Source organism: Lineus longissimus, chromosome 1, assembly GCF_910592395.1.
Source record: "Lineus longissimus chromosome 1, tnLinLong1.2, whole genome shotgun sequence".
Lineage (NCBI taxonomy): Eukaryota > Metazoa > Nemertea > Pilidiophora > Heteronemertea > Lineidae > Lineus > Lineus longissimus.
In genome coordinates, this window is record NC_088308.1 from 13758160 (window position 1) to 13772567 (window position 14408).

The 14408-nt window shown below is 41.9% G+C and overlaps 2 protein-coding genes across 2 annotated transcripts in view; both read right to left on the minus strand.

Annotated features, from left to right (window-relative positions):
* The window catches only part of LOC135482751 (voltage-dependent T-type calcium channel subunit alpha-1H-like), a 603345-nt gene that overhangs the window by 487705 nt on the left and 101232 nt on the right, over nucleotides 1–14408 (minus strand). The window lies entirely within an intron of this gene.
* Nucleotides 6306–7308, minus strand: LOC135488503 (P2X purinoceptor 7-like). The gene is made up of 3 exons (XM_064773141.1): nucleotides 7236–7308; nucleotides 7011–7061; nucleotides 6306–6879 (listed from the first exon to the last, which is right to left on the minus strand). Exons 1-3 carry the CDS (start codon nucleotides 7290–7292, stop codon nucleotides 6361–6363), a joined length of 627 nt encoding a protein of 208 aa, XP_064629211.1. The 5' UTR covers nucleotides 7293–7308; the 3' UTR covers nucleotides 6306–6360.

A 14408-nucleotide genomic window follows, 5' to 3' on the forward strand; every position in this document is an offset into this window, starting at 1 on the left:
AATTGGTTGACATCTGTTAAACAGTTTAGGAGTAATAGGACTTTATTGGATTTTCAAGATGGCGGCTTGGCGGCCATAGTTCTCATGGGATTTGACTGAAAATTAGGGATATTGATAAGAGTACATAGATATATAATCACATGAAGTTTGGTTGCAGTCCAATCATTAGTTTCGGAGTAATAGGACTTTGTTTAATTTTCAAAATGGCTGCCTGGCGGCCAGAAAGTAGGTCATATCGCGAAAATGAAAAATAAGTCTGGGCATATTGCCCAAAGCTACCATCACACCAGGTTTTAGCCATCTAGCCCCAATGGTGAAGAAATGTGCTCAGCTAATAGTTGAATAATTAAATAGTTATTAGACTAGCTCTGCTGACCTTTGATCTGCTGAGCTAAAAATTGTACTGGTCAATGCAAAAAAATTATATTTGATGAAATGTATGAAAATCATTCTGTGCTATTTGGCCAACTTATTACATTGATCACTGGAAATAGCTGATGTTGACAAAAGCATAACATATGGGCCATTTTCACGAGTTTAAAAAGTTAAGTGTGACGCATCTTTCAAATCAAAAACTCAGACTTATCAATGACATCAAATCACTTGCAGCCAAACATGTATCTGATCACGTTACAGGTGTCAGTCTCCTCGCAGCGGCAGTGCCATATTATAGGCCATTATGATATCAGATTTGGCATGCATTTAAATAGTGCAGACGACTTCAGTCTAATACACATTATCTCAGCTAAAGTCATTTCGCTTCTAAGCTGAAGCATGCAGGAAAAATGGGGGTCATTACCTAAAGTCCAGGTTCACTCAGTTTCTCATCCAAAACCAAAAGTGTTTTAAAGGGAACTGACACCGCCGAGCGATTTATTCAACTTTTCGACCTTCACCGCCCGAGAAAGTCAAACTTCCAACTTCCTGTTCGAGTTCAGATTTGTAGCTCCGCCCCCAGTGCCCGAGCATGCGCAGTTCAGTTTGTTATTATTGATAATCATGTCGAAAGTTTGCGTTATGGGGCGACCAAAAAAGGTCTCAAAAGCCGATCAGCGACTATGTATTTCGCGTGAGACGCTGGCGATATGAAAAGTAATACGGAAGGAGTTGAATTTGAAGACTAATGATGAAGTTGCCCAATATTTGGCCGACTTGTACTCCAAGAAAAGGCCCGGTCTTCCTAGACCGTTCGAGATCGACGAAGGGCGGCAAGCCAGCAGGGATGAAGAAATGCTGGTCGATTTTGAAAATAAACCCTAGTCAGTATCAAGGATATGATAAAAAATGCTCAAATGCCCAATTCGCTATTGGAAATCTACTTGTCTTGGCGTCTGTCACTGCCAAATTCGTCAATTTCACTTGTCCAACAATACGTTCACATTGCATTGAATTTTCGTATACAATGTACATGATTCCCTTTGACGGATGATGGAAAACATTATGCCTATTCTTCTTCTATTGTTACTCCTGTTCTCTGTATGCATGGTATGCAGGCCAAGTTTTGACTTTGTTTCAAATTGATTCTCATTCTTTCACCACATTTTCTAGGAGCACTTCATCTGGTGGTGGTCAACAATGTCTACCGGAAACCAGTGGGATTGGTACGTTGTCAGATTCGGAAAGCATTGCGGATTTGGATTATGAACAACCTCCAGTTGACGCTATCGCTATGGATGAAACTATACAGTTTTGTTTCTGAACTATGTCAAGTTTTCAATTGATGAAGCGTATTAAGAATGGTCACATAATGCATGTAATGATAATCGATATGAATTTATGAATTCAAAATGCATATGCGGATGCAATGAAACTGTCTTTTTATGCTTCAGACTGATAATTCAGATGATGACATGCCAGGGGGTGAGGACCAAGACCGTGAGGGGTTTGAGGCAGATGTGGATGACGATCAGATTTTCACTGAGCCGACTACAGTTTACCCGAACGATTCTCACATTGATGTTGTGGACTTGAATGAGGAATCTGGTACCAGAAGGTATACACCTTTGTTCAAATTGATTTGAATGACATATCTCCGCTTATTGACACTTTGAAACAACGGTTGATTGAGCCACATCCTAGCCTATCTAGGCTACCGATGGGTAGCCTACCGTGTATTATGTATTTTGAGGTTACTTCCCAAGGATTACCACCGCCAGTTTGAGGAAGGTCTCCCTGCTGAAATGGAGGCCCTGGTTGATGAACAGTATGTTGTGTGTTCAACAAGGCCTAAAGCAGTTTGGAGGAGTGCTGCGTTTGCGGAGGAGATTTGCGAACAACTGTTACCCCAATAGGAGCCACACTCCTCCTGAAACCGTCGATGTGGAAAAGGACAAGTTGCTGGCAAATTTGCGACCAGTGAGAAGGCCAGCAACATATACACGGCCAACTTCCTCATGTGCTCAGCAATTACCATGACTGGAAACAATTACAGCAAGGTGGCAATGTGGGCAAAGTTCATGAAGTTGGATTTCCCTTCTTCAACAACGTTTCCCCGTGTACAGGCTGCTTACGTTAACCCAGTTGTGGAGCAATTCTGGGGGAAGACCCAAGAAATGATGATGTTGGCCCTACATGGCATTCCAGTAGATATATGTGGTGATGGCCGTTGTGATAGCCCAGGTGAGTGCACTTTACTCGTCATTAGCACACTATAACTTTGTACATGTAAGAAGTACATTCTTAAAGTGATTTGTTCCTTGACTCTGCTCGATCAGACAAATCTAGGTTTATGGAAAACTTAGAATCTCAATTGAAATAGCCATGCGCAATGATATCATCTTCACTGTTCCAGGTTTCTCAGCACATTACTGCCAGTATGTATTTCAAGAGGCAGTGGCAGGCTATATCATCCACTTGATGACAGTGGACAAGAGGCAGACGCAAGGGAAAAGTCCCACTATGGAGCGGTACGGGGCTTTTCATGGTCTGGCCTTCCTGGTATCCAAGATAGAGATAGCCACCTTCGCCACAGATGACAATCCCATGGTCAGAAGCTTTCACGATCGTTCATCCAGAGTGTTATCTTCATTCAAAAAGAGTTTGGGCTTTGTTTGGAGTTTGAAGTTACATACATGTATTTATATTTCTGTTTTCAGGGGACACAGAAAAATCTAGGGCGAAATTGAAGTCAAACTTCCCGTAATTGACAGATGCTGTTGTCGATGGCATACAGGGTATTCGACGTTACCTCGACAACTGGCATCGAACAAAGAAAATTGGTGCTGCATTAGTGGTGGTAAGAGCACTGTCATTTGACCAACTTAGAATTAGATTTTAAAGAATTTTAGTTATCAAATTGAGAACTCATGCTCATAATAAAGCTTGGTGTTATTGTGAATTTAGATTTGCTTCCTTTATTTCCAGGCAGGCAAGGGGAAGCCAGCGGTGCTTAATTGGGTAAAGCCAATTGTCAACCATTTTTGGCACTCAAGGAGGATACCGCGGTGACGTCACATCACGTGATCCCATCCCATATTCCTGATGGCTATGGCCAATCAGATTCAGTCTACTGACAGCACCAGCACTGAACACATCTCCACGTCTCACTGTCTGGTGCGCTCCTGTTCACGAAAACACCAATAGGCTAGACATGAAATATTGCAATACCTAGTATGGATTCTTCCTGTGTAAAATAAAATTTACAGAGCAGATTAACTTCCACGAATAAAAAAGACGTTTTGTGTGGCCAAAGTGCGGAAATAATGTCTCCGCTAAAATACACTACGAAATACACTAGGCAATGCACTACGCGATACACGGTAGAGATGCAGTTGAGTTTGTTATTGTTTTGACTTAGAAGCCCGCCCATATCATAATATATTCATGTATTCATGAAGTATCAACTCATTTCTGTCCCATACAAATCTAAGAACAGTCAATTTGGCCTTAAATCATCACCGAAAACGCGATATCCGCAGGAAGATTTCGTTCTAGTGTCCGAAAATGCATGATCTTACAGGGGCGCCATGAGGAAACCAGCCCTGTAAAAATTATCTCCTAACCAACTACTAATGGAAAATGCCTTAGATGCCGGGGGATGGATATTTGACGAGGGGAGCGTTTCTGAGGAATAGTTTATTGACTTTAGCTCTCAGCATATCTGAGCCAGGTAACCTCCTGCTGAGTTGCCGGACCAAAAGCTGAGGTCAACATATGTTGTTACATAACAGACCTTGCTATCACATCCTGGTTGCCTTGAAGTCGACCAAATTACTTCTAATTTTGCCTCATCACAGTAAATTAGTCATGAGTGTTATCACTGGTTACGCTGGCCACAGGTAGATAAGGTAAATATGCCGATCATCACTGTGTGTAGTATCAGCGGGTGGTTGAAGTTGGAGGGCGACTAAATATTTTACAGGGCTGGTTTCCTCATGGCTAACTCGACAAATAGAGGGGATCTATGCGAGTTTTAGGTCATACAGGTCTCGAACTTGTAAAATCTGTAAACATGCCTCCAAATCCCATTATGATAATGAAGAGATTGCCCCATATCTGGGAGACTGTTTTGAAACCATCGCTAATTTTGGAAGATCGGTGCCTGGCTATTTGGTTTTAAAAACCCTATTTTTCCCCATCAAAAGAGCACTTTTCATTATTCAAATGATAACTTATTGTCTGAAGACTTATTTCATAGCAGAAAAGTACTAATTACTCTGATTTGATGCGAAAAATCTAACTTTATTTGATGACTTGATTTTCCCTTGGCCGTGGATCGAGTTTGTTTACAATATGCAGCGCCATCTTGGAAAAGCTGTGACGTCACCGCGGTATCCTCCTTGTTTGGCACTGTTGTCAGACCTGCGAAGGCAATGCTGATAAGCTGAAGGTAAGTGTGCGATAAACATTTATTTTCGTATGTTACAACCTAGTTTCCCATGTAGTATGTATATCAAGTATATTTTCTTTGTTTTAGGAATTGTGGCTAGGAATTGTGCAAGGAATTCATGAATGGGCAACTGGAGAATGTAGCCATGGCTCCTTGGATTAAGAAAAGGCGCCGTTGTCTAATGGAGCAGCTGTGGATGCAGTCAGAAGTGTGGTGACTGATAAAAAACTGATGAAAGAGCTGCACTACTACACCGGGTTCCATCATACAGGTCCTCTAGAGAATTTTAATGGCCTCATCACAATGTATGCATCCAAGCGGACTCATTTTGAGTAAGTTCAATGTACTAGTATTGTCTTCTCATTTGAAAACTAAGTAATTGATGTTAGTATTAGCCCCTTTTAAGCATTGCAGTCATAGACCAGCTTTTTCCTTCTCTAGAGAGTGAAAACCTTTTTGCTACCCTTGTAAAACATAGGTTTACCAGGCACTGATAGAATACTTTCTTTTAGTTACAACACAATGCTGACAAGAACCAAACCAGAACCATCATATTCAACGCAAGGTCAAGAAACATGATGATCGTCTTGTCGTTACCAAGGGATACTCAAAGGGTGGTGCAAGATGGGTATTGCGGTACAAGAAAGAACCAAAGGATTATAGCTACCACAGGTATGCTTTTTACTATACAGTGCATACTAATGTATTGAAGAATGTCAAGTTATTGAAGTGAATCATTCATTTTTACACATCTGGATTCTGTTTTTGTAAGTCGTTGAAGTATATGCTCCTTCCAGAAAGGAAAGAGCATCCAGGCCGGTTGAAGGATCGTGTTGAGCTGCCTCTAGAGCATCCGCAAAATATCGCCCCGAACATTGCACCAGTACAAGGCATTACTACTGCAGATCTTCTTGAGAAAAAGAAATCAAGACTAGGAAATTAGTTTGTTAACAAGTCTACATTTATTCCTACAAAAATATTTTTTAATCCTATATAACAATAAAACTTCTGCTTGGAAACAATTTAAAAAGTGCATATTCTACTACAGTACTACGTATTAATCACCATCTGTTATGTGTGGTTCAAGTCTTGCATAACTATGTGACCTTCAACAATACCAATATTTTGAGCAAATTCCATAGACCTGATAATTGGTGACTAGTGTTGACTGACTTAGTCCCGGGACTTAGAGAAGTCATTTATTGCACTATATCAATTTTATGGATTTTTTTGAAGCCCAAGATAGAAACCTAAGACCCCAACATATAAATAAGTTTGAAAACCCCAAATTAGAACCAAAATCTAAGACCCTACCTGATAGAAAACAAAGACCCTTTACAAGACAAAAGAATAGAAACCTACGGAAACTACATTGTAACAAGTGTTGATATGAAAATGAAATTATTTCTTACATTCAGTAATTTACAGTATTTATGTTTTTCAGACACATCAGAAGAAGTTATATGGTGTACTGGTACATCATCAACTTTTGACTATCACTATCAGTTCAGAGCTTGGTTCTGCTAGTTGTTTTAGATCAGCCTTCTTCCTGGTATAAATCCGGTGTAGCGGCCATCTGGTGAAGGAAAGTGCTGCCTGATCACCCAGACTACACAAGAAGGAATAACAACCCTCACTCCCTTACCCAAGTGGCCATATGTGTGGAGGACGTATTGGCGGTATGATGCATGCCGCATCGCCGTAATGTTTCTCTCTCCAGGTCCCGCCAACATATCTTGTACATTTCTGTGCGCAACTTCCACGACATTGTGGTTCAGGCATATTTGAATGATTTGATTGTCCAATGTCTTACAAATTGGCCACTTCAGGCCGCAGCACACTTGCTCACGGACAGTAGGCATGTGCCTACAGCGCCCACACTTGCAATTAGGAGGCAGATTCCCTGGAATTGGTGAGGGTGGTAGATTGCTGGCCCTTCTCTGGTTGTTATCATGATACCGTAGCAGGCGGCTGAGTAGCTCCGGCTGGTCGTTTAAAACGACCTGAACAAAGCCCCAAACTTCAGGATTTGTCAAGGCTTCAATGAGATCCTGTAATTAGGAAAAGAATGACATAAGCAAAGCAATAATTGAATTGTGGTAAACTTTTAAAGTTTGGGGTTTTTTTTATGTCATGTGCAACATATGATGCAGCAACTAATTGTATACTATTAGTTCCATACCTGTGGATTCTGAGAGTCTGGTCCTTGGGGCATTTGCTCATCTTGTTGATTCTAAAAGAGAACGAAATGTTATTATAATTATGATATGGTTGACATGAATAGGTACAGCAAAGTATTTAGATACTTATGAAGGTGAAATCCATATGTGCCATGGTCATATGTCTGGCAAGTCGTGTATTAAAGTTGTATTAAAGTTGTAATTTGTATAGACAACAAATATTATACCTGGTGTGTTGATAAATTCAGGGCAACTGCAGCATGTGTTGATGCAGGCCTTGCCATGCTTCGAGTTGATTGTTTACTCTGTAACAAAATGAAACATAATTATTGACTTGTACATATTTTTAATTAAATTGTTATTGAAATGAAAGTATTCATTTTGTGGTGTTATTGCGTTGTCTTGTCCATTACTGTCAGAGATTCCGAAAGGCAGGGGCTTGTGACTGTTGAGGAAACATCTGGATGTTACAAGGACCCCCCCCCCCCCTCTCTGCTTTAATTTCACGACACTGTTCTGGTGGGAAGTTTTAGTTTTGGACTAGGACTGAAAAGCATCTAGATTTTCACAAACAATCATTCGAAAATAATAGACAGAACTAAAAATAAAACAAACCTGTCCCCGGTTCTTGCATCTAGTGTTAATGCACTTGCACTGTTCGTGGCATTGTCCCTTCGCAACCCTGCAGGGGCATGCCTTAGTGGCGCACATATTTTTGCACTTGCAAATAACTACTGGTAAACTCTCCGCTCCAGTAGCCGTCGACGTACCAGGCCTGGGTGAAGTACATGTAACGTTACGAGGACGAGGACCAGGGGTTGGCGCTGGCAGCTCTTCTGGCGTGGATGGGAGACACTGGGCCTGAGGCGTGCTTAGGCCCAGCGGCACAGGTTCCTCTCCACGTGGTGCCAAATGCCCAGCATCGGACAGCGTTTTTGCGGAGTCCGGCTAATCTCTGCACCAATACTCCGCATCCACCTCTCCAGGTCGCCCTCCACAAAACGATCTCCTTCTGCGGACATCTCTGGTGCCTCAGGCTCCACCAATATCGCCGAAATTGACAAAAAAAAATTGCTAGCATCTTGGTCACTCTTCGCTTCCATCTTTATCTCTACGTCTATGCTCTATGATAGCCTGCTAACCATGCTAACAGACATATACACGCATACACACAGCTTCTGGCCTCGTGCTTTTGACATCTGCCAACCAGCCTTGAGTCATGCGATCTTTCATTCATGAGTTTTCATAGTAAATTCCATAGTAGTGACATCACTCAATGATTGACAGCAAGGCGCCATGTTTCATTCATACCTCGTTCTGATCACCCAATACGCGGGAAATGAAAACGAGGTCATACGAACTGGCTGGGCGGTTTCAGTTCCCTTTAATATGAGGGTTTAAAATTTATGGCTTATTTAGATGCATTTGGTAAAATAAAAACACTCTCCATGTTAGAATCTGAATCAGTTGTGTAACTTTCTCCATCTCTCAGAGGCCAACTGATGATAACACAGTTCACAACACCATCGGTAAGCCCTTCAAGGCTCCACGTGCAAGACATGCAAGTTTCTGTTGAATTCTCCCTGGTTAATATGTTGAGAATCTCAACAAATCAAGCCAGACCTGGTTTTGTTTACTACCGCTGCTAAGTGCCTTATCACTTATAGTGTAAAGCCCGCAGCACACTAGCCGCCAACTTTGGTGACAAGAAGCGATCAGCTGACGCCTCTCGACGCCGAAGTTGGCAGCCAGTGGATCCCGGTCAGAGCACACCTGCCGAGAATCAGCGTCCAGTAGCGTCTTTTCCACAACTTTAGGCTGTCATTTTGAAATCACGTGACATCAAGACGCATACTGATTGGCCATAGCCTTGCCGCCGACGCCAATTCAGGCGGCAATCCTAAGCACACATGGCTTCTTCTTGCGTTTAGTTGCGGCAAGTTGCGGCAAGTCGCATTCGCCGACACCGTTTGTAGCAGACTAGGGACTTTTCAGGCGTTCAGGATTCTTGCGGCAAAAAACAAAAAACGCCAGTGAACGCCGAAGTTGGCGGCTAGTGTGCTGCAGGCTTAAGGCTGATGTCCTACAACATGCTGCTGCCAGAGTCAGCTATAAAACCATTTAACAGATGCCGGCCTTGAGGTTAGGGTTTATGTGATCTCTAGGCTTTAAACCCCAAAGGAAATGGCCAAGGGCCATTCATTGTGCTTACAGTATAAATTTTTTGGTGGTTAGGAATTCATCCTGGTTAAGAAACATGCTACATGTATAGTATATACATGTAGGTAAAACCAAAGTTGGTATGACAAGTGGTGCATCATTGCTTGGAGTACCTACCATGAAAATATCATCGAAACCAAGACAATAACAAGCGACATATTGCACTTTTTACCTTTTCTAGTTTTGGCCTCCTGGTGGCCAAGTGGAGAATAAGGTGGGAACAAGTTCGGTGTCCGAGGTTACATGACGTATGGAGTCATGTGTACCAAATTTCAAGCACATTGTTGCTACTGACTACCTTCATTCAAAATTAATGCAATGTTTTGAGGCAAAAACTGCTGCAAAAATAATGTTAGTTGCTTTTATTTAGAGGAAAATCATCAGATTCCAACAGAAATTTTCGGTACTTTCGGTAAGATGCTTCGAAGTATTCTAATTTGCATATTCCTGATGGACCTGCAAATATTTTTCCTGATATAGTTCTATTTGATGGGTGTTATGTTCCTGGAAAATTTCTGTGGAATACAAATTTTGTTGGCAAGTAACGCTTCTCAGAGTCACTGAATATAGTATTTAAACTACTGACCACTCCGTCAGTAGTTTATTGGTTTTACTGAATTCTCCCTTTCTTTCTATGACTACCTGACGACTACCGATCTAACCAACTTTATGTGATAACTCACGAAAGACAATAGCTAAAGCTTTCAAAATGTAAAGATTGGTAAAAAAATACCTCGGCAAGAACCCTATTGTTTCTGGCTTCATCGGATTCATAGAAATTGTTATTTTGCTGAGTTTGTTGCTCGTCTCAAAAGATATTCCCCATTGACGAAAATGGCCCCGAGTCGGAATTCCCTGCCACGTGCCACCTGTTGCCCTACCTCCCACATATAATCCGATTGAGTAACTGGCATTAACATACAATGAGATCACATCACGTGACTTCAGACTCGGAGATCCACCGGAAACTCCCGAAGCGTAAACTCAACAGTGCCTTCACCTTTGACCCCTGGCCTCCGGCCAATCAATGACTTTGTTTATTTTAGATGTCAACAAATGGACACGGGGACAGGGAGTCCCGGTTTTTAATGACGTCTGTCATCACCTCGCGTCTTCTGTTGTACTTGTATCAAAACATATATTTCCTGTCTGTACATTAGACTTTGAAAAAGGAATCGAAACGTCGTCTATTTCATACAACGTTGTAGTGTTGTTTTTTATATCAATATTAACCTACAATGAGCCAACTACTACTCAGAAGAGGGAGTGCGCTCCTAGACTGGAAGAGCCGTCAGCACCGTCATTGTGTGGAAATTATAATATAATATTACAGGATGTACCACGTTTTTGACTGACTCATTTGATTTGTAGTTACGGCCAAGTTTGCATTTTATCTAGCGATCGCAAGAAGTGCGATAGCTAACATTTCGCAATAGAGAGGTGTCCGCAATAGAGAGGTTATGCCAAATCGTTCGATAGGTGGATTTGAAGTTCCTGCCTTGCAGGTCCTGGTTTTCTCTGTGTCGACATCTAGCGTAGAAACTTTAAACCTGTTGGCTGATCGGTATTTGCTTGTGATGTTGCGTTGAATGACATGAGCTACTTTGGAACTCAAGAGAGTGAACAATCTCTCTTGTAAAAGGTGCCCCTTTTATTGCAAAATCTCCTCGACATGTCATAATGTGTGAAAAAACACCATAATTATTGATTAATTTTTTTTTTTCTAATTTCTCTACTAACGCATATTCGCCGCAAAACTGACAAAACCGCTAGGATTTATGAGTATCCGTTGACACAATAGGCCTATGTGATTAGTTGAAAAGATGTGTAAACAAATGTTGCGGCTTAATCGGGATACAAAAACACAATGCCATGGGGTAATTACGTTGATTAATTACGCAAATATCACACCTGTCGGGCCTACTTGACTCTCCAAGTGCACGTGGGAAACCATTGTTTTTGCCTACTGTCCGTAATTGGGATGGAATTGGACCAAAAATTGGCCATCGCCCTGTCCGCAATTTGGAGGAGAGAGGTGTCCACCGTACAGAGGTTTTTGTTATTGGAAATGAATTAGAAAAAAATCGGGACTGGACGGACGTGTTCGTAATGTATAGGTGTCCGCCTGAGAGAGGTGTCCGCCAAGGGAGGTTCTACTGTACATAGCTTTAGCGGTTAAGAAACATGCTCAAGTTACACTCAAACCTATGTGACCTTGAAAATGAGGTCAAATCAAAAACACATAGGATATGTGAGGTTTCCTTGCAAGGAGAACCTACCATAAAAATGTTATCGAAAACAAGTCACTCATAAGAGAAATATCGCACGTTTTAGGTTTCCACTTCTGGCCCCCTGGTAGCCAAGTCAAGAATCAGACTGGAATGAAATTTGGTGCAAGAGGTTAAATGACATAGGGAGTCATGTGTACTAAATTTCAAGTTCATAGCTCTAGCGGTTAAGAAACGTGCCATAGTTATACACGAATGGCCAATTTACACCAATTGACCACTTTGACCTTGAAAATTAGGTTAAATCAAAAACCCGTAGGATATGTGATGTATCCTTGCTAGGAGTACCTACAATAAAAATGATATGTAAAGTGCAAGCTCTAGTGAACTCACACAACTGTTTGACATGGGGGAGCCACTCCCCCCCCCCCCCAAATCCTCGTCCTTCTGACGTGTTTAAGCCAGTGCATTGGGCGAGTCCCCCAAAGCCTCATCCTTCTTACATGTTTTAGCAAGAGAAATGGGGGGAAGACCCCCCAAACCCCCATTGGACTCTCAATAAGTCCTTCTGAGACACTTATCCCGAGCCGATGGAGTGGAACCCCCCAAACTATCTCGAGTCCTTCTGACACCTTATAGTGGTGCACTAATCTCAACCATCATTACCCTTCCTTTTCATGCTATTGCTAATTCTAACCATGACACTTCCTTCTCATAGTCATACACGCTCTCTAACCATGACCTTTGATTTTGATGCTGTCGCTAACTCCAACAATTACCCAGCCTTTTCATGCTTTAGCTAACCCCAACCATGACCCTTCCTTCTCATATGCTATAGCTAACACAACCATGACTTTTGATTTTGATGCTGGTGCTAACTCCAACCATTAACCATCCTTTTCATTGACAAGAGGCCCAAGGGCCTGGCGCTCAGCTGAAATGGCCAGGTGAAGGCAAGGGCCAAGTGTGTGTTGGTACCCTGTTATTATGAGGCAACATGAAGCTGTAACGTCTAGCACACAGAAGTGCTGGTGCGAAAGACCTTCTTGCTATATCAGTGCATGCTGAAGTACTGAGTTGACGTCACCCTGCTATTATGACGTAAAGTCATTTATATTACTGTTGCAGTAGTGGGGTGTGTGATGACGTCAAGGAGTTGTGTGGTGACGTCAAAGAGTGGAGTCCTTGTGTTCATGCAGCATAGGTCACGTAGGTGGAACTAATAACATGCACATGGACACAAGGTACATAATTATTACAGTGTATTTTGTGAGGTGGGGCCTGGTGCTTTACAATGGTCAAATGAACCGACTGTTGTCTGGGGCCTGGTGCTTTACAATGGTGAAATGAACTGACTGTTGTCTGGACATTGATGAAGTGGATGCAGCCAAATGTTTGGGATGGCCTTTTTTGTATGTGAAGAAAAGAAGATAAAGGGTTGGTTAACAAAATGAACTTTATTGGTGCGGCAGATATTTGAAGCCTTTCGGCAGATATTTTGTTCCCTTGCGGCAGATATTTGATAACGCTCTCCGGGAATGGATGTGGGAACAGAAAGTGCTTTACTGGACTTGAAATGTGCCAAAGACTCCTCTTGCAATAACCAACAACAGTTAATCTGTAAAAAAAGAGAGGAGAAATTAACACTGACTGATCAAGAGGCCCAAGGTCCTGGCGCTCAGCTGGATGACCTAATAACATAGGACTGAGGGTATAAAGTAGTAAATATCGGCTTTATACTACTGTTTGAAGGTCAAGAGAACACGCTATACCACTAAAATTTCCAATGCAGAGCTGCCAGCTGGATGAAATATGATTGAACTAATCAGCCACGGTATGTAAATATTACAGGAGGCAACAGAAGATATCCCTAGTTCAGTATGTTGTATCGGTAGCTTTACAGAAAAGAAGTGTCAGAGGATGAGACTTCTCCGTGGACAACTGTGGTATGTCCAGGCTGGGTTGTACAGCACAAGGATACAAAATGCTGTCTGTAATTGAGAGGTATCCTGATTTAACAGAGGAAAAAAAAAAATTACCAGTTTGGGACTAAAACCACTGTCTTTTTTTTAATAAGGTAGAGATTACAGGATTCAACGAAATTAATTTTATTGAGAGAAATTGACCTGTCCTGCAGGTGATTGGAATTTACAATGCAAAGGGTCGTTTTTCATGACATTGTGCTCAACTGCATATCCCTAGTGAGTCGATCTGGAACCAATCTATCCTTGGCGCAGACAGGTTCAAATTGGCTATATCTTGAATAGATTGAATTGCGATGAAAATCTAATGCAATAAAGGAGCAATATCGAAGAGACAAATTAATCAAACCAATTGTCCACAGACTCGGACCCTGAAATGGCATATGTATGCGTGCATATAAAAGTATATCAATTGGTCCCAACGAGATGATGAGGCAATGTCAATATGCCTTGTTCCTTAGTCAGCAATATGCCCCTTTTTATACAGAGAAGAAGGAGAACCCAGATAGGCCTTCACATGTCGGCTTCAAAATGGCTCGAACCAATTGTACTATCACTACTATAAATTTAAAATGCGTGCTCCTCCTACATGTAGCAATGTCTCGGCCAAAAAGGCACTTAGTCGACAGGCAAGTTAGAAGTTCAGCACCGTGAGCAGCTCCTTGGTAAGGCCATGTCAGGTTCCGCGTGCCTCTTCAGATACATCAAGTATTGAAAGCTGTGGTGAGCTGGGCACATAAAAAGACCATGTTCACCTTAATATGAAAATCCCTTCATAATCCAGGGCTCCTCTGACTAAAACAGCACAAGAGACCACCAATTTGACCCCAGCTCCTAACTGCGGGAAAACCCAAGTCCAGCAACCAAAAGTACCAAAAATACATTTTTGTTTTCATTTGAACTGCACACATGCGTTTGTTTACAATTTCATTTCCCGCGAAATCTCGAAAATCAGGTGACCTGCAATCGT